The sequence below is a fragment of the Nelusetta ayraudi genome, unplaced genomic scaffold (genome assembly GCF_046127955.1).
Source record: "Nelusetta ayraudi isolate G7.1 ecotype Tasmania unplaced genomic scaffold, CSIRO-AGI_Nayr_v1 ptg000031l, whole genome shotgun sequence".
Lineage (NCBI taxonomy): Eukaryota > Metazoa > Chordata > Actinopteri > Tetraodontiformes > Monacanthidae > Nelusetta > Nelusetta ayraudi.
This window is the reverse complement of record NW_027466081.1, coordinates 6,033,274-6,058,849: the sequence shown is the minus strand read 5'-3', so window position 1 is coordinate 6,058,849 and position 25,576 is coordinate 6,033,274. Positions and strand designations below refer to the sequence as shown.

Below are 25,576 nucleotides of genomic sequence, written 5' to 3'. Positions count from 1 at the left end.
TGAAGACGGGCCAAATTAAATAAATTGTTTCAAAAGGATTCTCGGGGATCCGCAACCCCGCGCGTCCAGCTGACACAACACCGGGGTCAGAGATGAAAACAGACGGAGTTCACAGGCGGATCGGTTCCACATGCGCGGGGCGGCGCAAACAAGGCGGTGCAGAGACAGAGAGACAGACAGGCAGGCAGAGAGACAGACAGACGTCTGGTGGGACGGCACACCTGCTCCACACGCAGCACCGCGGCCGTGAAATTCAATTAAAGAGGTTCCGCTTGACTTTTTCCCTCATAAACTTGAGCCCGACACACAAATCCTTTTGGTTTTCCTCTTTTTATTTTTATTTGGTTGTGTTTTTATTTTCAGATCAGTACAGTAATTGGGGATGGAAAGCCTGCTGCGGAACAATGTGAAAATTTGTTTTACATCAGGCTCGGAATCCCCCCAACGCCCCCCCCCCCGCCGTCGCGGTGGGCTCCCTCAGGGCGTGTGCTGTTTGAGCTGGTCCAGTTTGCGTCGCAGCATGTTGTAGTTGTCTCGGGTGCCGGGAGCCTCGGGGTCCAGCTTTAGAGAGAGCTCGTAGTGTCTCTTTGCCAGCTCGAGCTTCCCCCAGCGATGGTACAGCACAGCTGACGACAGACAGACGGACGGACACGGAGAGAGGAAGGGAAAGAAAAAAACAAAAAAACAAACAGTTTGTTCAAGCTGAGACAGTTGACCATCTCTTGTTCCATTTGAATGAGCGCAGTCCCAAACAGGCTGGGTTTTTTTTTTTTGTTTTTTTTTTTCAAAATGATCCTGTCATGTTTTCAACAAACGGTCTTTAGGATTTGGAGTGGCTGGGACGCCTCGCTGTCGCTCCGCTGAGCTACGGGACCGGCAGGAAGCGGCGCCGGCTCACCTAGATTGCCGTGGCAACTGGCAGAGGTTGGGCTGATCTGGAGAGCGCGCAGGAAGAAACGCTCCGACTCCTGGTGACAACATCCACACAAGTACAGAGTGACACGATGCACGTGTGTGTGTGTGTGTGTGTGTGTGTGTGTGTGTGTGTGGGATCGATATTTGGTCAATGTTGTGCCAATGTGCCAAACCTTGTACTTCTCCAGTTTTCCCAGGACGTTGGCCAATGAGAACATGATGGTGGGGTCGTGGGGGAGGAGTCTCAAAGCCTCGCGGCCAATCAGCTCTGCCTGAGCAAGGTTGCCTGAAAATTGATTGAGGGGAGGAAAAGTAAGCGCTAAATTTAATAACTGCAGAAAATCACGTCACACAATTTTCTCTAAAATTTGCTCTCCAACCACAAACTTTATTTCCAGGCAGTCGGTGAGCGCCTCAGAAATAAGAAAAGCCCATGCTTTACTTTTCCAAAAAGTGTGCAGTAAAACACTCTGCTCCTTAGCTGCGTTTCTATGACAGTTTTTCCGCAAAACAAAAGTGAAATTTCTAAAATTTCGGCAAAGAAAAATTGCGATTTGCAGGCGTTTCCATTAAATGGTGTGAAGCGCATAAACCGTAGTTCTCGAAAAATGTGGTGGGAAGAGATTTAACGAGAATAACATTTGCTTGCTGCCAAGAATGGTTGTTATATTTTTCTCTTTGACTACTTGTGAGAAATATTCCATTTCCTCCTCCGTCCAAACAGAACGCGCCATTTTCACTTGGAGTGAACTGGTCACGCGACCCGCAAGTGTTTCCATGACACCTTTGCGATATACATTTACATCAATGCATCTGAAAAACCACCTCACGAGAGCGTCAAAACCGTTTTGCGATATTCGAGAGCTTTTTCATTACCAGTTTTTTATTGCGATATTTAGGTTTTGCGCAATTCTAGTGCTAACGGAAACGCAGCTCGTGTGATGCCCCAAAGACGCATCAATACTTCTTCCTGGCCGCACGTTTACCCCGATGTAAAACTGCTTGCAAAACATAGAAACGTCTACCACAGCGTCAGTTTTAGCAGGAAAAGCAAATAACTTGCGGAGTACCTTTACAGTAGGCTGCAAACAAAGGGCTAAATGTGCAGTTTTCTTAAAATCTATGGAGTTCTTTTAAGGAAAATCAATCATTCACTGTAGTCTCGAGAAGGAAAAGAAAAAAAAAGAATCTTTCCTTTAAAGTCACGCAGAGGAACCTAACAAAGACCTCGCTGGAAATGCGATAACGCGCGTTGGTTGTGAAAAGCAACTTCCCACCAGCGAACGTGTCTGGAGCAGAGTTTTTCCCCTCCACACGGGGAGGATTGGTTTAGCCTCCTAATTAAGGCTGAACACAAGGCCCACTGGGTTATTGATCTCTGCCACAGAGCAGTCTGATGTCTGGCTGGTAATGGAGCAGACAGACAGATAGACGGGCAGACAGACAGACAGACAGACAGACAGGCAGGCAGGTCCTGAGTCATGGCCAGTCAGTCCCCTTTTAAACACAGCTTGTGTGCGTGTGTGCGAGTGAGAGAGAGTTTGTTTGCCGAGTCTACACTGATTCTGCCTTTTGTTTGTGTAATGAATCAACTAAACGAAGGGGGCTGCGCATCAAAGGGCGGCAGAATATTCCCAATTCCTCGCTATTTGAAAATGACACCTATTGTTCTCCGTTTCTCTGCCTCTTTTTGTCCAGCGGGGGCGGCTGGGGGGCTGGGGGGGTCTTATTTCTGTCAGATTTGGGGGGGGGGGGAACAAATGCGGCGGGGGAACTCCGAGGGGGCGCTGTTCTGGCTGTGCTCGCCCATGTTTGATCAGCAACACGCCAGGCCCTGATTGGACGGTTCCCGGGCCCTCCGGGGAGACTCCGCCCCCGTGGGAGCAGCTTCTGACAAAACGGCGTGAGCTTTTTGGAAATCAGAGCATTCTCCACACGGCAGGGAAGAGCGCCTTCAAAACTCACAACACAAAGCTTTAATACATAAATTTCAAGCATTACTGATTCCTGCTCTTCCGGTCTAATCTCGTCGGCTGTTTTAGATTTCCTGCCTTTCCCAAAAGCACAATGCTGCGCCGCGTCTGCCGTTTGTGTTGGAGCAAAGCTGCACGCTGAACAGGGAGGGTTGTGTAAAAACAAAAAAACAAAACCCAGAATACTCCCATTTAAATGTAGCAATGATATTAAAGTGCAACTTATTACCAACTATGAATTCAACTTTAAGAAATTGCACTTTTGAATTGCAATCAGGATCTGAAGTATACTAAATCTTCTTGTTAACCTTTTGCTTTGACAGGTTTTGCAGTGTGTTTGATCTGAATTTCATGAAATTATCATTGTAGTAGGTTTTTGGTAACAGTGTTACTTAAGTTTTTTTTTGTTTCTAGATTCTTTAAATCTATGTATTTATCAGTTCTACGAGTTCTTTGAAAATATTGCATAAACAAGTTTTAACAAGTAGTGTTTTTAACTTTATCCTTACATTTCCGAGCTGATCGCTTAAGTTTCAGGGCCAAGTTTGGGTTGATTAAGGTGAAGATTACATTTAGACATACTGCGGTTTGCCTGAGGTGAATGGAATTTAAAAAAACAAACAGTGGAGGTGAGTGCCCACCGGCCGCTTCACCATGCGTGCATGTAGTACCCGTGTTGTCCAGCAGGATGACCATGTTGTTCCAGGCCAGGCTGTGTTCAGGTTTGAGCATGGTGGCGTTCCTCCACGCGTTCAGAGCGTCGACGTGTCTGTTCTGGTCGGCATACTGTCGCAGCAGGAAGACAGAGCGATGACACACAGCGCTTCCCTTTTATTACTTTCCATCTTAGATCAGTTCTTTTTTTTTTTTCTCCCTTCACTTTCTGCTCATCCTTTTTAAAGAGGCTCCAGGAAAACAACGTCGGGAGTCCCTTACCAAGCGTCCAAGGTTGTAGTAGCAGTCTGGGTATTTTTTCCGAAAGCGGATGGCGTTCCAGTAGCTCTGCTCCGCCTTTTCGAACTCCCGCAGGCTGTTTTGAACGATGCCCAGATTCATCCAAGCCGCCGCAAAGTCGCGTCTGCCGCGGATATTGGGAGGGGGGGGAAAAAAACAAGCTGGAGTCAGTAAAAAAAAAAAGAAGAAGTTTTGCCAGTCAATGACGGAAGATTCTTTGTCAGGGTTTTGAAGAAACGTACTGAATAGAAACGGCTTTGGAGAGCAGCTGCTCGGCCTCGACCAGCTCGTTCCTCTCCTTCAGGATGTTGCCCAGGTTGTTCATGGCGTGGACGTAGGTGGGATGCAACCTGAAAAAACAAACAAAATGAAATACCGCAGACTCACAGCTGCTGGGCAAGCTCACGGCTAGTAGTTAGCAGAATCACCTGACTGCCTCTCGGTAATACCCGATAGCGCCGGTGGCGTTCCCGCTGTCGGCCAGGTTCTTCCCAACGTTGTAGTGGACCTGAGGAGATGGCAGAGTTCAGCTGCAGCTCACCCGTTAACCGGAATTGCGAAACGGCTGTGACCGCGGGATCGCGAGGGACGAGAGCAAAACGGGAAACCTTTGCGTTGAGTGGACAGACGGCCAGGGCGCTGGTGAAGAGGCTGCGCTCCGACTGCCACTGCTGACTGCGGAGGGCGCAGCGGGCCACGTACAGGCACAGCAGCGCCGAGGTGGAAGCGCAGAGCAGCTTCTGGAAACGGAGAAGAAGAAGAAGAAGAAGGAGTCGCACATTCAACGGGCCAGTTTTACAAAAAGCAATGAAAATGTGCCTGGGCCACATGGGAGCGCCATCTGCTGGTGCTCATCCACGCTTGACCCACTTTTAAAGGTCAAGCGTGTCATATTTGGAGATTTTGACGAAGAAACGGCGACATGAAGTGGTTACATTTGAAGATTGCAGCACCCGCCCACTCCCACACTTGCCAGAGAACTACAGTGGCCTGCGCACACAAAACTGGATACCTCATCCACCTTCTTCTTCAGTGGTTCATTTGAGGACGCGCGCAGTCACTCTAAATATCGAAACGTGCTGCCAGGCAGGCTGGATTGTCCACACCAGGCCTCCTTAGAAATATGGGAGCGCAGGATTGCAGCTAACTGGTAGCGAGACCCTTGCTACATGTTCATTCTTATATATTTTCGCAGTAACTTCTATGGGTAGGAAAGCCAAGTTACATTTATTGTATTTTACAGCAAGAATAGACTTTTATTAATGTATTTATGGGCAATATATTCAATTGGGCCAAATTTTACACATTGGACGTGTTCTGCCAAAATGTGGCAGAACACGTTTCCACCGGCTCGCGTGCATTTAGCATGACGATAACGCGAGAGGGGGCAATAACATGGGTGATGTTCAGGCTGTAGAGAACGCATTGGAGTTGAAATAAATACATTAAACACCAAGCTACTGGCACTTCCCACTTAAAATATTTTCACTGGCTGCCGTCAGAGGCAAATATCACACAGCTTTGACATTTACGACTCAAGATCGTGGGGGAGGGGCCCTGACTGGATTAGCAGCAGTCAAATAATCTTTCGCTTGCGTGTTGGAGGGGTATTGGGATAAATGGTGGTTTATCAGACCGAGGGGCATTATCTGGCTGAAACATCCAGTTATGACCTGGGCAGAACAGTGCACAGGCAGAGGGGAGCATGTGGCTTGTGGGTGTAATATAAAATAAAATAAATAAATAAAAAGCCCTTTGAGACTTCAGGATGATTCTTAATGCGATGTACTACTCAAGCGGAGAGTGACTGGTGTGCCTGGTTAGAAACACCTCTAACACCACAACTGGAAGCAGTTTTATGTGATTTCTGAACACTGCATGTAAAAGATAAGACATATTTTAGTCATAAATTCTAAGCGTATTTCTTATTTTACAGTCATTTCATTACAAAAACAAACTGAACAATTAAGTGTTTTACTGCTCTGGCATCTGACCAGTTCTTCAATAGAGAATAATTATTTAGACTAAACAGACCAATTATTTTTTCAGTTTCCATGTTAAGGGACCCACTGATACTAAGTATAACTGCAGTGAAAAATAAAACTTAGATAAGTTCGATTTTTATCTTATTATTTTTTTTAGGCAAGTTTTTGTTGATGGTTTTTGTGTCATGTGGAGAAAGATACCAGAGACGGACAGCGTAGACCCCCTACCTTGTACTTAGACCAGCGGCAGCAGCAGTGTCCCACGGCGTAGGCGAACAGTAGGCAGTAGCCCGTGGAGGACAGGTAGAGAACCCTCTCGGCGATGACAAAGCCCACCCTGAAGAACAGGTTGCAGGCTGGCAGGAAAGGGACGACCAGCAGCACCAGGCCGAGGGTCAGCGTCCTGGCGGCAACAGGGAGAGGGTTTGACACTCACTGAACTACATTTTGGAATGGGAGTTTTACTTTGTTCACATTGCACGGCAAGCAAAGGTCTCTGGCTTCGTCTCTCATTGAACTCATCCAGCCTGCCGACCTCCAATAGACAGCATTTTTCATTTGATTTGATTTGATTTTTCATTTTTTCCATTTCAATGGATGATAAGCTTCCTGTACAAATAAAAAGGCAGAACTTGACCTCAAACAAAAGCAATGTGTGCTGTTACTCTACACGTTTACTCCGCTACAGGATACTCTAGAGAAAAAAAAAGGCAAAAGGAAGTAGCAGTCTAGTTAACACAGAAGGGGAAACGGAGATTTGAAACAGTCCTTTCCACCAAGGATGGTTTTAACACCCCAAAGTTTGGCAATTTGCAAACCCTTTTTTTGGTTTACTAATAAAGAATACAGCAAAACCTTTGGCAAGTCAAGGTTTCACCAGGGGGCGCTGGTGACAATAATTATCAGACATAATCAAATTATTGTTTAATGATCATCGTTAAACATAATGTATAATAATATATGTATTTGAAAACCAAAGTAACAATCATTGAATATCAAATCAAAAAAATTCGAAAGGTTGATGCTTCTTTACATATTTTGTGAGATTGTGTGTTGGTATGTGAAATGGACATTCCTTATGGGTCAAAGACTGTAACAAAGCAGCTATTCTGAAGACGAGACGCCGCTCTTGTAAAACTAACTTGCACAAAACCAGCAGCGGATACTGTTGGCAACTCCGGCAAAACAAGGTTCAAACTGCAGCGGACGAGTGGGCGCGGTGCAATTTTCATAACGGGGCCTGGAGAGACCAACGCGGGCCTCTCCTTCCTCGTCTGCGGCGGGGAGGAAGACGACGGCGCTCCCTTACCTCCGTCTCTGGCTGTCCGGCGAGCACAAGGCTTGGCTTATCAAGCCTATCAGGACGCACCAGAGCAGCAACAGCCACACCATCCTCCAATCAGTGGCTGACTTAATGAGAGGCACACATCCCATGGACCAATCAAAGCACAGCCACCAGGGACACAGCAGCAGCCAGGCATTCAGCGAGTAGTAGTAATTGTAGTTCACTATCTGCCAATCACCGAGGAAGACGAGGGCCACACGGGGGGAGGAAGAGCGAGAGAGAGAGAGAGAGAGAGAGAGAGAGAGAGAGAAAGAGAGAGAGAGAGAAAGAAAATAAAAATCAGAGGCAAATGACGATTACATGGAACCAAACCAGGATTAGGTGGTTGGCGCCCTGACGTGCGAGTGTGTGAATTATTTTTTTTTTTTAAAGAGTCTGGCTCACTCGCAGAAATATATTCTCCTCGAAGGAGGCGGGGTTGTCCACTTCAGTGAACGCCGGCGGTCCCGTTCCCATGATCCTCCAGCGCGCGTAGAGCATCGACACTCCTCCAAGACCCATGAGGGCCAATCGGGCGAGCAGCCCCGTGCGCAGTATCTCGCTAAGCTGTCGGGAGAAGGCGGCCGCACGTCACTGACGCACCGCGCGCTCGGAGTGGACTCACAAAGGCTCTCTTTTCTGAGCGGGGGGAGTCCTTGTAGCTTAGCGCACACACTGTACATAGCGTGGCATTAATCATATAAGGGAGTTCATAATTTATGACACAAAAAGGGGGGGGGGCGGGAGAGGGATTGGGGTGAGCAAAGCGTAACTCACAGCGTGCAGATTCTTTCTGAGGAGGAGCCTCTGGCTGAGTTCATACACATTAACATTACAGATCAGGAGGACATCAAAGGCTGCGTTCACACCCTGAAGGAAACACACACACACACACACACACACACACACACACACACACACACACACACAGGGAGAAATGGCATTTAAAAATGCGTATAGGTTAGTTAGCCTCCCACCGTCGATCCTACTGCAAGTCTTGGAGAAACACTGGACGATTGGAACATGACGACTGACTCGTTATCCAACAAAGAGTTTTGTTTTTTTTAATCATCATGTTCCCACCGCTCAGGTCTCCCTGAATGGCACAGAATCAACAGAAAACAGCACGAGATTTAAGGTTTTTGCAGTGACAACAACAAAATAAAAGTAAAACAAAAAAAAACTTTGTACCAAGACCGTGATGCCTTGTTCTTTACAGAGCATCGCCGCGGCACACAGCGAGAGGCTGACCGCAACCCACTGGACGGAAAACCTGTCATCTCCGCCGCTCCCTGAGAACACAGAGACCAGAACCGAGCCCGTTAAGGACGAGCGGAGCCGCGTGGAGGTGTTTCAAAAGGTTTCGCCGGCGTTCAAATGGACTGGATCAATTAAGAGAGGCAGCTCGGTGGGCGCCCATCAGCGCACGTGTCAACAGTGTTGGGGAGTCGCCCTCGGGTTTGTCTTTGGGAGCCTACCTCTGTTGAAAGCCTTGCAGTAGGCCAGGAAGGAGAGCTGGAAGAATAGTGCGCACAGAAGGTCCGCTCGGCCGACGACGCCGGCCACCTTAGAGACGGACGAGAGGAGGAGGATCAGAGACCAGGTTCACAGCGCCGCACGTACCGCGTTTCCGTCACCACTAGAGTTGTGCAAAACCTAAATATCGCAATTAAAAAAAGTGGTAATGGAAACACGGAAACTTCGAAAACCTCTCAAATATCGCTTAAAAGGTCATGAGCCTACAAATGGACATACAGCTGTAGCCTACAGCCACCACCACCACCTGGTCACTGTTTATTCCGTCTATTATCTTTATACTATATATATATATGTTTATACTCCACCACCTCGTCACTGTCTATGCTGTTTATACTATGTATGTATATTTTATACTCTGTTTATTTTTGCTACACCAACATCCAGTCTACGAGTCTCTTTTTTTAACGTCGACTTCATTCACAAAATTTCGACTTTATTCACGAAATTTCATTTTTTTTAACGTCGACTTTATTCACGAAATTTCGTCCTTTTTTACAGCAACTTTTATCCACGAAATGTTGACTTTATTCACAAAATTTCAAGTGAAAATGGCGCCTTTTGTTTGGACGGAGGTGAAGACACATGGTTTTTTACAAGTAACTGAAGAGAAAAAAATTTGCATGGTACTTTCTTGAAATTTTTGAAATATTGGTTTTACCTTGTGAATAACTAATGGAAACGCGGCTGCTGACACACGAGCCCCTCATCACATGACACCCCTACCCCATTACTCGCCTTCCCCTTTGATGAATTATTTCAGGATTCCATCAAACTCAACTGATTACGTCTCACTTTGCATTGGCCCACCCAGCCAGGCGTGGAAGCTCATTCAAAAGCAACGACAAAAAAAAAAAAAAAAAAGGGGCGGGGTGTGTGTGTGTGTGTGTTTGTGGGGGGGGGGGGGTCTCATTACCAGTGTGCGGCATCCTGTTGGTGTTTTCTTATTGTATACAGTGTGTGGGTACAGTACAATGTGGTTGGCATCCTGGGGTTGCCTGCTTTGATACGTACAGCAGGCTGAAGCCGACTGTGTGCCTGCCTCACACCCCCCCGGGTCTAACCCAGCCCTTGACCTGCATGATTAAAGGGAATCGAGAGGGAGGGGGAGAGTAGAGGGGGGTGGAGGGTGGTGGTGGTGGTGGTGGGCATCACTGCTTCTCCAGTCGGGCTTTTACGGCAAACGACAACAAACGCCGGTCGGGTTGGTAAGCATGCCGAACGCCAGCTAATAGTTTGGGCCGAGCCACCGCACGCACACCTTGGCCCCCCGCTGAGACGGAGCTTTTGTTCCTGGCGTGGAGCCACTGTATGTTTAGTATTAAAAACCTCTGGCAGACTTTGTCAAGATCCCACGATGCCGTCGGTGCGGCGGAGGAGGCCAGGTTGTTAAAGAAATAAAGAAAGAAAAAGTTTACTTTTAGGCCAAAATCAAAACTAGTGCAATGTTTCCTCAGGACTCCAAAGACTCACTACAGTCACAGATCTTAGACAAGACAAAGACTCTGTCTGCAGTAGTCTGCCAGAGAAACCCGCATTTGAAAATGATTAATACGTGGCTAATTAAGTCCCGGCCCTGTGTTCTCTCTGCTGATAAGCCATGTTTCCTCCATGTCTCTATTTGGAGATAGAGACTTACTGAAAAGTTCAAGGCGATTAGATGAATCCTGTCAACATGGAGTTTGTTCCGTCTCTACACAAGTCTGTGGATATGTAACGGGGCCGACATTAGGAGGAAGTCACGCTCACTTTAAGTGACCTAGAAAAAAAACTAGCATTCAAAATCTTTGTATGTTGTTCTTTGAGAAAACTTCTTCATCCATATTTATCTCTTTAACAACAGGCTGGCAATGGCACCTCTATTTATTTTTTTTTGTTCTCTTGTTAACATATTTTTCTTTTTCTGTTTCTGTTTAGGAGCAGCTTGCAGCGGTTGCTTTTGACATTGAAGCTAAGATGAGCTAAAAACGCTTCAGATTAGATCTTGGCAAGGTGGATGCCTATATTTCAATGAGAGATTTTACTGGTAGGTTTCTCTGTGGTTTGATGCTATTCAGTAGAGCATTGGGTTTTAATAAATTCAATGGCCGTTGTTGAAACAAAACAAAAAAAAGGACATGTTGAGATTGGATACTCATTAAAAAAAAGAAAAAAGAAATCAAAGTATTCATCTAGTGACCATCCCCCACCACCACTCCAGGGGGCCTCGCCACATAACACTACACACATGAGAACGCTGCATCTCAATACATTATTTTTAGTTACATTAATGTAAATGTTTTGCGTTGTGCCGCACTACTGGTTCTGTCCCACAATAATGTCGCTGCAAAGCTGATCATTTAGAAAAAAAGAAAGCTTGAAGCTGATCTACTCACGCTCTCTGTGTGAACGGGGTGTGTGGCAAACAATAGGCTAGCTAGCAGCGAGGTCTTGGGAGCGCAGTTCAGCATCCTGCCCTTCTCGTCGCGGGCCAGTCCTCCAGTCAGGATGGCAAACACGTCGATCATGAGGGCAGATACAACAGCATGGAGGATGATGTTGAGGACGTGGAAGCCAACAGGATGCAGGCCTCCCGCCAAGAGGTAGTTCAGCCTGAAGAAAGGAAGCGGAGGCAACGTATAGTGAACAAAGGAGTTTGCGTCTGACCAGGCATCTGTCTACAGTGCATCTGCAGTTACTTTGATAAGGTTTCTTTTTTTGAGAATCACAACAATGGCAAGTCATTTATAAGCTTAAGGTGTAAGGCTGCATGATTTCTACAAACATAATCGCTAATTGAATCGCAGAACTGGACTCTGGACCGAATTGAACATTATATGACTGCAAATCTTTAGGTAGATGTGCAGAGTCACACATTCATCAGTTAATAAAGTTGAAGTGGGCACTGAAAAAAACAGCAAGGAAAACGGCAACAGGATTTGTTATCCAAAAATACAGAGCTAATCACCTCCTCAGAGTGTCAGTGTGGGAAAAGCAGGAATTCCACATACAGTCTAATATCATACACTCTAATCTGACACAAAACTGAAGACATAAAAAGGAATATGGCACAAATACAGTTCCTCATAGAGCCATCATAATGACGTCACACCTAATAAATGAGATCTGGTCATCATCATCATATATTCTGACAGGCTTCCTGAACAGGTGGCCCTTCAGGGCTTCATTCTACACCTTATCAAAAGTTACAACTGCTTGTGTTTTTTTTTTTAAACCTTTAAGATGACCAGTTAATGACTAAAAAAGTTAAATAATGAACATTTACTTACATTTCACATTTCTGTTTCTATATATTTGGCTTTATCTCCATGTATGTTTTTTTTTTTAAAAAACAACTTTATAATACTGTGTATGTTTTCATTATACTCATATTTATTATTAGAGCTGCCATCCTGCTCTGTAAATCTGGGCATCAGCCTTGAAATACCAATATTGATGGACAACTAATTATAACAACTGCACGTACAACATCCTGTTTGCTAATGACTGAGCCCTGACAGTTGAGGAAAGGGGGGGGGGGAAATCCCTCTGTCTGCCAGTCAGTGCCTTGCTCTGTTTGAGCACAGACACTGGGTTAAGGTTGTGCCCTTACCTAAAAGTGAGGACAGTGAAAGGTCTGTAGGATTTGTGACTGGAGTTGCTACTCAGGTTACTGCCCCAGAAGTCATTGTGCCAGATGTTGCTCAGGGGTGTTGTTGGTCTCAGATCCTGTGGGGGGGGGGGGGGGAAACGAGAGAATTTGCATGATGCCAGTGGTGTAATCTTTGTGATACACAGGTATACGCTGTATATCCACTAGAGAAGGTTCTGAATTACCGTACAACCACTAAAAAATGCACAGAGATACGTATCAGTATGTTGGTTTTATTGACACTACGTTCACTTTCCCATGTAAAAATGTAATTAAAAGGATGTTTTATGTTCTGTTCTGTTTGAGAGTCATTTCTTTAGTGCAGCTTTCGATAATTTATTTGGGTTTGCACCACTTTTTGCATTGTATTGCTGGAACATTTTTATATATACCTTGTGTTGCATTCAATACATTAAGACAATACAGAATCAGTCTTTCATGATCTCACTTGTATGTGGATGCATATTTAATGCAAAAAAAAGAGAAAAAGTCTAGACTACTAGACCCCTACATGATGCCACCTGCTACAAAATGTGCACAATCAAGACTACTGATCACGCAGGATATCTCACAGACATACAGGAGTACACAAAAGTCACTGCACAGTCAGAGGAATTACCTTGTTGTTGACAATTGCCTCAGAATCGTCAAAGACAAACTCCCCGTCATAGCTGTTGATGAAGCACAGGAGGGACACCAAGGCCACGGTGGCTTTGGCCTGAAGCGGTGCGAGCTTTGGCAGAGGTATATGGCGATCCCAGTAAACTTCGCATAACGCCATCATGCCCGGGATACTCTTAGGTCATTCTGCGCGCTACCGGACTCCTGAGGAGGGAGGGGGGGGACACACAGATGGAAGACAGGCAAAGCGTGTCAGGTGCAACAATGTCAACGAGTCCATTGTTCACACACGACGGTGATAACATACCTCATCAGTTAGGAGACGTGTGAAAGGTCAATGTGCACTGTGTAGCCAACAGCCACGTTAGCTTCTTCCCCTGACGGCCAGCCACGAACGGAAACATTGTCCAACACAAACGCAGTCAAAAGCCCAACGCAAACGGTGGTTATTCGGTGGCTCCGGACTGGGAAGCAGAGCTGAAACTATGCTGTCGTTTCACGTATAAGACGCTGAGAGGTGAGTGTCAACAGTGCACAGGCTAGTACGGCGTGACTGTAGCATTTCGCTTCGCGGGTGAAATGATCGTTTTCAAGACATAAAACTGCGAGGGGAAGACGCCGTTTACGTATCTTTGTGAACTGCAGAGTTGTTGTTTTTTTTCTTCAGACTGTGAAGGTCTTCAGTCATGAACCACAGGTTCCCTGTCGGGCAGGCGGAGAGCTTGTTGCTGTCAACGCGTATACACACACAAACACAGGCACGCTCACCCGACAACACTTCCGGTCCCGCGTCAGCGTCACGTGGGGATTTTCAGCCAATGGTGGAGAAGCTGCGCAGCGACGGCTTTAAGGCAGTGACAAGCGGCAAAAAAATATTTAAAACTATATATTAATATATTTTTTAGAATGATTCCGTTAGCTTTGTGAGAAAACGCAAATCTTCTTGAAATACATGTACTTTTTAATTTAAATTATTATTATTATTATTATTATTATTATTATTATTATTATTATTATTACTAGTAGTAGTAGTAGTAGTAGTAGTAGTAGTATGTCTATATAATTTTAAGTGGATACCTGGTATGTACTGCACTGGCACGCCCTTTTTTCCCCCCTCCTTTTCAGGTTTAGTGTGTATTGATCACCAGTTCGTCAGCGGATAGCAGTGTGGTGGTGCTCTCTGATAATATGCCGTCTGTCACAAGCTGTGCCGGCGCAGAGAAGTGTTAATATACATATGAGTGTCAGTAAGAATTAGAGGCGCGGCGCCTATGCCGAGGACAGTTGCGGGCTTTGGGATTTTGTGCTCCACTTCACCTGTCATTGCTTAGGGAAGGCGAGGAATCTCCCTAATGGCCAGAGCCAGAGGCCCAGGGCGATGAGACAGAGTCGGGGGGGGGGAGATTGGCAGGGGCACATTCTCAGACCTTTAAAATGGGTCTCAGGGTCGGTTAGAGAATTGGACACTTATTCAGCAAGAAAGCACACATAATTAAGGCCATGTTTCAAAACATCACCTTTAAAGCTGGAACGGACAAAACTATTTATTTGGAGGGCCGGTGAACCCATTGGCGCAGGATCAGAGTTGAAGAGGAAAACACCAGCTGGCCAGCTTTCTGTTTCAAGACAGATCAGGCTGCAAAAAAAATAATTACTTATTTGCTCAGATTCTAAGTGGGCCTTAATTTCATTGGGCTGCGCAAGACTTTGCCCCCGTCGCACCAGGAGCATGAATACTTTGGCAGAAACATTTAGTACTCCCAAATTCCCTAATTACCACCCCATGCAAAATGCATGAAGTATGGATTTCATCTCCGGGTTCCTCACCCATGTCAACCACTTGGAATTCATGTTATTAGCATCACTTCCAATGGGCCGCTGAGGGGCGGGGCGGGGCTGGATGAGATAATGAGGGAGGCCGTCCCACAGTACCACCAGAGCCAAATCTGGTGGCCCAGACGCAGGGAGACAGGGCTGCCAGTGGAGACCCTGTCAGGCAGGTCCCACCGTTTTGGGTGTTTTTTGGTTGTTTTTTTGGTTGTTTTTTTTGTCAACACGCAGAAGGTGACAGACATTGATTGTGTGCAGTCTGTCACAGAGCAGGAACAGAAGCAAAAGGTCAGGGTCAAACGGCGTGAAAGGGGAGAAGCGGCTGAGCTCGGCGCAAATGTCCTGATATGCAGGATGAACGATGCAGACCGCATGTGTTTTTCATCATTAGCCGTTAAAACATCGCCGGCACAGTTTTCCTCCCTCTGATCACAGTGGGTGATGCACAGTGACATTCTCCAAAGCTTTGTTTATTACAGGATATTGTTTGCTAATGACAGGGAAAGTTTATGGTTTGCAAAGCACGCTTTGTGGTGAAAATTGTTACATATATATTCAGAATTTTTTTTTTTTTTTTTTTTTAAAGATAACTCAGAGGGCAAAAAATAGATGTACAGGAACGGGAGTTACTTGGGGGAAAACAATCTCTAGGGCTAATTTGTGTTTATACCCTTTAGATCTCAAACATCAAATGCACATCGGTTTCAGCTCACAAAAATGAATATTTCAATTTTGGCTTCTGCTTTGTTGCCAAGCAGTCTGTGTGTATGGAGGTTTATATGGAAAAACAACAGAGCTGTTCAAACGAAGGGGGGAATAAAAGTTTTAAAATAATGATATTTCCGTTTTTTTAGTTTCTCATTTAAAGAGCGGCAAGTCAGAGACAAGCTGCACTGAAGGCAGCAAACCTTCAGTTCAGGACCAAATTATTGAGATGCTTCTTTCATTTTTTTTCATGATATGCTATCATAGAACTGTCATCCCAGTGAATGTCAGGCAACAACTGAAAAAACAAAAATTAAAAACTTTGGTCACGCTGATATTTTGCATTCTTTCACTTCTTGCACAAGTTTGTTTTCTTCACTTTGAAACTCTATACACAATATATTTAAGGCGCACCAGTGCAAAATTTCTCCTGGTTTTAAGATTTTGCACCGTCGATTGTCGCTGTCATAAATAAAAGCTGTTCATAGCGGATCTTCTGTTCTATCTGTATTCATACACACCATGAAATACTTTCTCTCATGTGGTGGAACATGTTCTTCATGGGATGCAAACACTTAATGTGATCGCAAAGCAAATCCACTGACCTCACAAGACGTGTTTAGCCAATGGCCATGTCCCAAATCCAGAGAATAAAGACGGCAGTCGGAGACAGGGGTGGTTACGCATCCACAACAAACTATTAATTTGCATCATTTGACAACCTTGAACGGTTTCTCCTTCTGAGGAACATGAGACGTTGGTGCCAGACACGCAGGCTCCCAACTCGAGTCCTCAGACTTCAGCGCGTTGCTGGAAAAACATTCCTATTTTTAATCTGAGTGACAGAGGTGGAAACGACATCTGCGGCAGAGGTGACGGAGATTTAACTGACTGCAACGGGGTAATGAGTCACTTGTCACGTGCCCGTTCTGAACCCTCTTTTAAAAGCTCCCTCTCTCCTTGTAATTTTGATAAAGCTGAAGCCATCACCTCCCCTAATCAAAAGTTTCTTAATATCACAATCCCCAAACTTATCCTTGGAGACAGCGTTCTATTGTCGCACCCATTTCATCTCCTCCCAAAGTTCTTGTACGCGCCCGTCGACGCGGTGGAGCTGAGCCGTCCCACTTTGAAATGCTCACCTCAAAGGTGCTGAATCCCAATCTCGACACGATTGAGCTGGGCTACGGGGACTTCACACGGGGAATCAAACGCCTTTTCAAGCACTTTCAAGCTCTTCATCAGGAGCCGCTGATGTTCAAGGCTTCTCTAAAGCTCCCCCTTCCAACCTGCATGTAAGAACTGCTAATTTGCTCACCTTTTGTCTCAAGCACACACACACACAGACACACGCACAGTACACGTCTTGCGCGGAACCGACACCGACAAAGATCTGTGCACAAAACTGACTTTGACCATGAAAAATCTATTTCCGTACTTCCTCTCTCATGTCCCCGAGTGCCGATTTTCTCAGCGCGGGCCTCTTGGCTTCTCTCCGGCTCACTCTCATTACAGTCTGCTCAGCAGATTGGAAAAATACCACATGTTCTCGCAGACAGTGGAAATTCATTTGTGCGAGCAGACCATCGAAGGGTTTCAAGACGCAGCTTCAAGACGCGTGCGGCACATGGAAAATCGGAGAACTGGGTTGATGATTCAACGGGGTGTTTCGGAATTGGAGATTGTGAAAAGAAATCTGTTCCTTGTTGTTGATGTTGCTGCTGCAGAAGAAGCTTTTTTGTTGGATTGTTTGGAAATTAGAAAACCGATTCTTCTCAGTGCAGAGTACTGGCATACACACTCTGATAACGGTATTGTAGCTTGCTAAAATGGCTGTCCAAAATGGAATTCAAAGGTAAACAAAACCATATGGAAGAAATGCCAAGATGGACATCCTCGGGCTGTAATATTATCTACATATCATGTCACTTAAAATTGTCTACAGAATGTTGATTGTCCCATTATATCCATTTCATCCTCATTTTTCAAGTCAGTTTCAGTCTTCACTATTGGAGGATTCTGAGGACACGCAGGGAGCTAGTTAGTTTTGGTTTTTATGCGGCGCAAAATTTGGACATCTAGTGGTGAAATTATACCATGAACAGCCCTTAAAAATCTAAGTTCAGTGCTTTTTGCCCAATGCTTCCCTTAATGCAAGAAGTGACATTCGCCATATGTCACATGCCTCCTGAACCTTGACGTGTCCTGGTTTTGAAACCCTTCCCAAAGCTTGACGAGAAAATTTGTAAAGAGAAAGCATGTTGTCATCTGCGAAAATTCCTTTTCTGTTCTTTTTATGAACAGAACTGGAACTTTTGAACTGGAGCTAGCAGCAGCAGAAGCAGCACCTATTTTCTCCGAAGGCTCCATCTGAGGCTTTAGAAGGCAGCTGGCAGCAGTTGTTTCATGGATTCGTCACGACTAAAAGGAAGCCGCGGCCCCAAGACTGAAAGAAAAGGCTCTCCTCCACTCTCGGAACCACGGATGATGAGTTTCCAGAGATGATATTTGAGCGGTCCAGCTGTCCTGCAAGGTTAATATCAATACCTCTGCTGAGAATAGTTATCAGGCTACGTGCAGTTCTCCAGCTGAGTCGGAGAAACAGCTTGAATCCGCCTGACAGATGCAGACGGAGGACGAGCTGGGAAACGGGATCCATCCAGCGACCACAACCTGCGCGGCGGCGAGCGGCTCAGAGCCTCGTCCCGCGCAAGAGTGACATTGGTGCGAGTCGACTCCGCTGAAGGTGAGGCCTCCACGCTTTAATTAGGCGGGCGGGGGGGCGGAGCCCACGGTAATTTCATCCTTGTCATGGCTCCGCCACGCGTACGCGGAGGCTCCCTTCACAGAGGACGGTGATGGAGAACAGCTTGCATTAATGAGGGGAAGCGCAGCAGGAAGGAGCAAAGAAGGTATCGCTTAAAGAGCCAAGATGACCGCTAATATCCATTGCATTAAAGGAAAAAAAGAAGAAAAAAAAAAGATGAAGAGATGACACATTATAATAACGATGCCCGAGTGCAAAGTAAGCATCTCGCAGTCCAACACAAAGTGAAATTCCTCTTGAAGAGCGCGCGTCAGTGCACTTAGAGGAATTGTTTTCTGCTGAAAAGTTGTTTTTGAGCTGCGGATGTTTAACAATGTTACGGTGCTTACTGTGCACTTAAGTTTTTCCACTCACATTTATAATTCTATGTGGGTGGCTGGGTGGGCGGCAGGGACTCTCTCGCTAGGTAGGAAAGGAACGTCTCGCATACAGATCCGGCACTTCCGTCCAACAGGGAGAAGACGGGACTTTTTTTTTTTTTTTTTTTTGCACACTTGACGGTTTCAACGCGAGCTGCAGCCTGAGAGATTCCGTCCACTTTGTAGATTGTTTGTGGCGAAGGACTCTTTTGTTCCCCACATGAGGCCGGAGCACAAGCAGGTGGGGAATGGTAATCCTCTATGATAAGGGGTTTCTTTACAGATGAGCACCGGGGACACTGGAGTCCACCGACAGGATCGCCGGTGGAGAGCCTCGGCAGGCGGACCTCTGTTCTTATCGCATTCAGATTCTCGGCGATGAAACACTGCTGACTGTACTCCTACGGAGATTACTCGCGAGCTGCGCTTTATATCTCGGTATACGTGGCGATAGGTGTCACGCTGACAGCTGGCGGGGGCTCTCACATGCGACGTGCTTGCTGTGGTTGGTATGTATTGTGTGCGGAGGGAAGACTTGCAGCCCTTGCGATGTTGAGGTAAAGGCAGTGAAGCCATGTGAGCGGCCGACGGTGCTGCTGGATCAAGGTGTCGTGGAAGCTGCAGAAAAGCTGGGTAATAGGACAGAAATCTGAACATCTTGAAAGTCCAACTTTATATGGCTTTCATAGTCAGATTGTATTATATACAGATATTGTTATTATTATTATTATTATTATTATTATTGTTATTATTATTATTATTATTATTATTATTATTATTATTATTATTTTCTACTAGCTGAATGGTCGAGTGGTAGAGTGTCCGCCCTGAGACTGGAAGGTTGTGGCTTCTTACCAAAGACTATAAAAATGGTACCCACTGCATCCCTACTAGGGGCTGGATCACCTTATATAACACCTCTCTCTAAAAAAAAAAACCCCAAAAACAAACAAAAACAAAAACCCAGCATATTTAGCCCTGTGTTTGCAGCCTCCTGCAGAGGCACTGGGTTTTATCTTCCGGCTAAAACTGACACTCTTTTGGTCCTTCTACAGTCTTTAAAGGGCAGCATGGAGCTGGACAAAGACGACAAAACCAACACCTGTTAGGCAGATATCAGTTCCCCCTTGTGACATCACAAAGCGCTCAATTCTTGACAGGTTTTTAGCACAGACTTTCTATGTTTGCTATCTTAAAATTCTCACATTAGGCAATCTAAATTCTTTAGATTAGGAAAGAAGTTGTACAATGTTCAACCTCTCAAATATCACATAAATGTTTTTACGCTCTCATGAGGTGGTTTTTCGGACGTATAGGTATAGAGGTATCACTTAAGTGTAATGGAAACCCTTTTTTTGTATTTACTTGTTACCAGGGTCACATGACCAGTTCACTTCAAGTGAAAATGGCCGGTTATGTTTGGACGGAAGAGGAGATGGAATATTTTTTCACAAGTAATCAAAGGGAAAAATATAACAAGCATTCTTGACATCAAACAAACAAAAGCAATCGTGGTTCTCGGAAATTTCGCGGGACGAGATTTTACGAGAATTACGGCTTATGCGCGTCACACCACTCAAAGGAAACACCTGCAAATTGCTACTGTACTTTGTTGAAATTTTAGAAATAACGCTTTTACTTTGCGAAAAACTCGAATGGAAACGCTGCTATTGACAGCATGCCACACTGCCATACTCATCACGAAGGTCACAGTGTCACCTGCACACCTGCAGCCGGCGCCGCTCTCCTCTCCGGACAGAGACGAAGAACCAAGGCCTGTCCGCTCTCATCAGCTTCACCCGGGGCCTCCACAGGTGTCTGAGGCATCGGTGCCCGGAGTGACAACAGGAGCCGGTGCCATCACAACACATCACGGCTCAGCTCGGAGGAGGAGTGGCAGCACCGCTTGGATCTCTTGCTTTCTGAAAATAAATAAATAAATCATAATAATTGTCTGCATGTGACCCACACGGCCTTCTGTCACACAGGGGTCGCAGCTTCTGGCAGCGTGTTGGGATGAATGAAGCGGCCGGAGGGGGATTGCACAGGGGAAGGAAACAAACAAACAAAAAAAAAGTGTGTGAGACCTGGCGGTGGTGGATTTGTAGCGTGGCGCCACCATCGCCGCTGCTCCCCCGCTGCTGCTCACAAAAGTGTTGCGCCAAAAGGCTCCTCGCGTCCCCGCTGCACCCCCAGGCTCTGGCATGATTGGCACCCTGTCACATTATCTTATGACAGCGCTGGTGGAGGGAGAGCAGAAGAGAGAGTGCCGGGAAGTGATAGTGGCAAATAGCTGGGGAGCGACGCACACGCAAACACGCACAGAGCCTACACGAATGCACCCCGGGGAGCTCCAACACACTTAAACTGTGCATGGTGGTGATAGCGCAGCTGCGGCGTGCAGATGTGTGTGTGTGTGTGTGTGTGTGTGTGTGTGTGTGTGTGTGTGTGTGTGTGTGTGTGTGTTACTCCAGAGGCAGGGTTTTCCGTGCACATGGTTGAAGGCAGGGAGGCACAGATGTTCTGCAGATCATGCACACCCTCTTCCACACCACAAGCTGCATCGGGCGGCGGGAATGATCAACAGTTTCTATTGCCGCTCGCATCCCAGAGATGCTTTACCGTCGCCTCTCTCGCGGCCTGCGGAGCCTTTGATGGAGCGGCAGAGGGCCGGCCGTCGTCGGCAATTAGAGGCGGACAAAGTTTCCCCACAAAGCTCAAGAACTTTTGAGTTGAATTCGAAAACGTTTCGGAGCCGGAGAAAACAAGTCCACGGGGAAAGAAGTCCGGCAACAGGGACGGAGAGGAGAGGCCGAGACGCAACTCAAATTGATTCGCAAGCAGGAGAAAATCAGAAAAAAGGAAATGATAACAGGGGACAACTTGTGGCACATTTGCGGTGCTTTCAATGTCCCATCAGAGAAGGAAATGAAATCACAATATGCGGTTTACATGACCGAAAAGTATCACGGTAGCCTGTTGTTGTAATTACTTAGCTTCCTTAGCTGTGACCAACTACCAAGTGGTAATGCACGAAAAGCCAAACATGTATATAAACAGGTGGAAAGTGCACAAAATCTATTAAATTAAGCAGAAAAAACAGATGAAAACGGAAAACGATTCAACGTTGACAAGTAATTCACTTTCAATTTCATCAAGTCCAGGTGGTCTTTTAAACTACTGATGAGAAATTTCAACCTCTGGGGCTCTTCAACCTGTAGCTGGCTCTCAGAACCTGCTGCCAAATGATGCAGTAGTGAACTTTCAACATCAAACATGTCACTGCTTTTAAAACTATATGCCAACTTTTAATCCTTGGACATGTGGTCCTCGGTCAAGATCAAAACTTCCCTGAACACCTCACCTCCCAGTGAGAGGTCAGAGTTTAAGGCCTGAGGTGACCCATCCAGGACCACACGGGCCTGACAATATCCCGCTTTGATGCAGTTGTTTTCACATTGAGGAGACGACTTCTGAAAACAGACCTGAGCGGCTGCCAAATCGTGTTTACGCCCCCGAAACATCACAGCGTGACTCCGGCAGAAGAGTTCAGCATATAAAAGTAGGTAGTTTTCATTTTTCATTTTTGACCCATTGTCCCGAGTTGTCAGGGGAGAGACTGGCTGACGACGTCTGAGCGCTGAGAGGAGGAGACAGTGGCGGCCCTCACGGTAAACGGGCCTCGCAGGGATCCGCTGCCGGCGGTGGGCCACCAGTGTTTGTCCACATGGGGGAGGAACCTTAGCAGGGCCAGGTCAGGGCCATCAGGATAGGAACAGCTGGGGAAGGATGATGGGTGTCAGAGCACGCCGCACGTCAAAGCCCTGACGAGCGTCTGACAGCCGGATGACATTGAGGAGGAACTTTGAAGGTCTCGCATCGTGATGAAATTCTACTTCTGCACTGAACTTCCCGGGAATGAGGAAAGTCCTTTACTTCTTCTGTAAAGTTAAGTCTGTTAGAAGGTGTATGAGTGCTAAATAAAAGACAGTTCTGGAAATCAGCCTGTTGTGAAGTCACTAAGGGCAACATCTTCCAGGCTTTTTCTCTTCTTCCACTCTTCCAGGCTACTGACTAGAACCCCCAGACAGGTTCTGATTTCTCCCACTGATGCCACCTTGTTTGTGTGTCTCCTTTCAGACATGCAGAAGGTCAAACAAAGCATCACTTTTAGCAGAAGGTTGAAACAGAATGTTGGGGTATTTTGGAAACCGCTATTTCCTGGAAATCTAGAGAGGATTTTGTAAATTAATGATGTCAGGTAAAGAAACAAAAAGTCCAAGATAGCAAAAAAACAAACAATGAAAGGGGTATATCATGGAAGCTGTAAATCACCTCGGAACATTAGGTTTCAGTTCCGATGCAACATAGCAGCTCTTCACATACATGATGCTGAACGATTCCGCTCTCGAAAGTCTTGAAAAGTCTCGAAACACCTTTCGTCATAATATCGTGCCAGTCGCGATATTATGACGTTTCACATGTAACACTCAACGTCGTCACGTAAATTGGCGTGTTGATGCGGGTCTGGTTTTCCCGCTGTGAGCCGATTGGAGCAGAGCCGACTAAAGCCGATTTTAACCCCGGGTTGCTTGCAGGGTTGTTTGACGCGGGTCAGTGAGCCTTTCCCTCTGCCATGAAATGCCCATTGTTACCAGGTTTAAAATGCTTTTTTTTTTGGCCAGTGGGAAAGGGCCGGTACACATTTTTTTTAAATTAACTGAATTATTATTTGTATTTTTCTTTTGAAGAAGAAAACCCTTGATGCTCTCTCACACAATCTGGACTAATTCCAAATAATTATTTGGCAGGTGTACTGAGCCGGGCTGGGCTGGGCTGGGCTGGGCTGGGCTGGTACGAAGGGCCCCATGAGCATGCGGGGCCCCCGGCTCTGCTTAAAGGGCTGATATTCACCCACGTCTGTCTGCGGCACTGAGAGGTGGAGACTAATCTCTCTGGGTACCCCCCCACTCCCCCCACACCACACCACACCAACCCTACCCCACCCATACCCAGCCCCCGTTTCCCCCTCTGGAGGCCTGCATTAAACATAAAGACCCTGCATGGATGAGTGAGTCAACAAATTACCACAGCAAATAAATGGGAAAACGATCTGCCCCTCTATATGCCACCAGTCTCTTATTTACCCCCCTCCCCCACACACCCCCGCCCCCAACCTCACTCTCCTCCATTAAGGTTATTGTCCCGGGCTTTTAAATAAACATGATCTTAGGCCGAGCTTTTGCCTTATTGCATTTAGTTAGCGCATCCCCGCTCATGGTTGACTGGCCGTGTCCATCAGCTCGAGGGAGCCGCAGCTCGCTGCGAGGGGAGTGGGGCAAGAAGGGGAAAAAAAGGGAAAGGGAGGAAAAAAAATATCCCGGCTAATGCTCATGAAACTGATACAGCTGTTGGTCTAACCTTTGAGTGTCTCCAAAGGACCGCGGTGATATTTGCACTTAATAAAATTATGCCTACCAGGAGAATACGCCGCTGACATTTGCCATTTGTCAAAGATGAGGTGGCAGCGAGGCTTTATGAGTCATTAGTCTTCGGGGGTAGAGTCGGGAGGCAGCCGCACTCCTCCATTACCGCGCAGGGCCCCCGGTAAAGATCAGACGGCCATTCTGCTCCTCACCCCCCCCACCCACAACCCCCTCTCCCATCCTCCTCCCCTCATACCTGCATCGCACTAATTCTTTCTTTCCATCTCCGGCCCAGCGTGAAGCAAATCATTCCTTCACTTTTCGCGGCGCGTCCCGTTTAGTCGCAAGCGTCAAAGTCGACCCCGGCTCTGAACTCAACCGGCGGCGATTTGCATCTCGGCGGCTCCGCCGCAGCGCTACCTGCTGCACACAGCGATAGGAAGTTAGAAGCCCAGGAACAGGAAAGCAAATGTGTTATTTTTACAGAAAACAAAACAAAACATTAAATTATTAAATTTAAATAATTAAACAGTTTTAAGTTCTTACAACTTTCTTTGATGTTGGCCGGAAATTAATGAAGAAGACAAAGAAGACGAAGAAGAGGACTAAGAAGAAACTTTATTTATATATAGTACGTTTCCTGCCAAAGACAACTCAATGTGCCTCACAGGATAAATACAAAATTGAAAAAAATAAAATACAGTTATTTACAAACAAGACAGTGCAAACACTGGCAAAAAAAACAATCGATACAAAATAAATCAATAAAATAAAATAACTTGGGATCTTCAGCCAGACAGCAGTTTCACTCACATCTCTTTAATGACTGTTTTTGGTCTGACTTGTGCAGACATACCCTGAATATACCCTATCTATGGTTCTGTTTTCTTGCTGCTCAAAGAATCATCAAACGTGTTTCCTTGAGCTTTTGGAAAATGTTCTTCCTGAAACCAAAATGCTTCTTCTGTGGAAGAACCACTGTGGAATGTTTGCTTGTTTTCCTGCTGCTGGATGACTGATTTTCCCTGAGGAAGCTTAAAGTAGTTACCTACCAAATGTGATCTTACACACGTCTGAATCGCCAACGACAGCCTGTTTGAGTTTAGAAGATTTAACTAAGTTTGTTTTTGCTAACGGCTCAGTCAGAGGAACAGACTCTTTGCAGAAGTGATTCTATTTTTTTTTTTTTTTAAGTATTTTATCAGACCACTGCACTTTAAATCCACAACAGGTGCTGCCAGCTAAAACCACATCCAACACACACATTCATAATGATATGCTAATATATGAGATGAGATAATCAGCGCTACTTTGTGCTTTCATTATTATAACATATGGAGCTAGTAGACAATTAAGTATGAGTATATCAAAAACTTTTGAAGTTTTTATTGCCGCAGTAGAACAGTTGTTCTTGAGTCTTTTAGTTTTTTGCATGAACTGTTTCAAGAGGGAAACAAGGCAAACAGACCAGCATCCTGGTGGGCACAGTG

At 45.9% G+C, this 25,576-nt stretch overlaps 1 protein-coding gene across 2 annotated transcripts; it reads right to left on the bottom strand.

Annotated features, from left to right (window-relative positions):
• Nucleotides 1–327: 327 nt before the first annotated feature.
• On the bottom strand, nucleotides 328–20,900 carry tmtc4 (transmembrane O-mannosyltransferase targeting cadherins 4). 2 transcript variants are annotated; one of them, XM_076031099.1, is made up of 19 exons: nucleotides 20,748–20,900; nucleotides 20,388–20,582; nucleotides 12,938–13,143; nucleotides 12,280–12,395; nucleotides 11,063–11,279; nucleotides 8,630–8,717; nucleotides 8,343–8,443; nucleotides 7,929–8,021; nucleotides 7,557–7,718; nucleotides 7,137–7,339; nucleotides 6,056–6,230; nucleotides 4,451–4,582; nucleotides 4,271–4,350; nucleotides 4,085–4,192; nucleotides 3,825–3,966; nucleotides 3,560–3,674; nucleotides 1,089–1,201; nucleotides 899–968; nucleotides 328–626 (listed from the first exon to the last, which is right to left on the bottom strand). In XM_076031099.1, exons 3-19 carry the CDS (start codon nucleotides 13,100–13,102, stop codon nucleotides 478–480), a joined length of 2,229 nt encoding a protein of 742 aa, XP_075887214.1. In that variant the 5' UTR covers nucleotides 13,103–13,143; nucleotides 20,388–20,582; nucleotides 20,748–20,900; the 3' UTR covers nucleotides 328–477. The 2 variants fall into 2 exon arrangements, with proteins under 2 accessions (XP_075887214.1, XP_075887213.1); XM_076031098.1 differs by lacking the exons at nucleotides 20,388–20,582; nucleotides 20,748–20,900 and adding an exon at nucleotides 13,247–13,710.
• Between the last annotated feature and the right edge of the window lie 4,676 nt (nucleotides 20,901–25,576).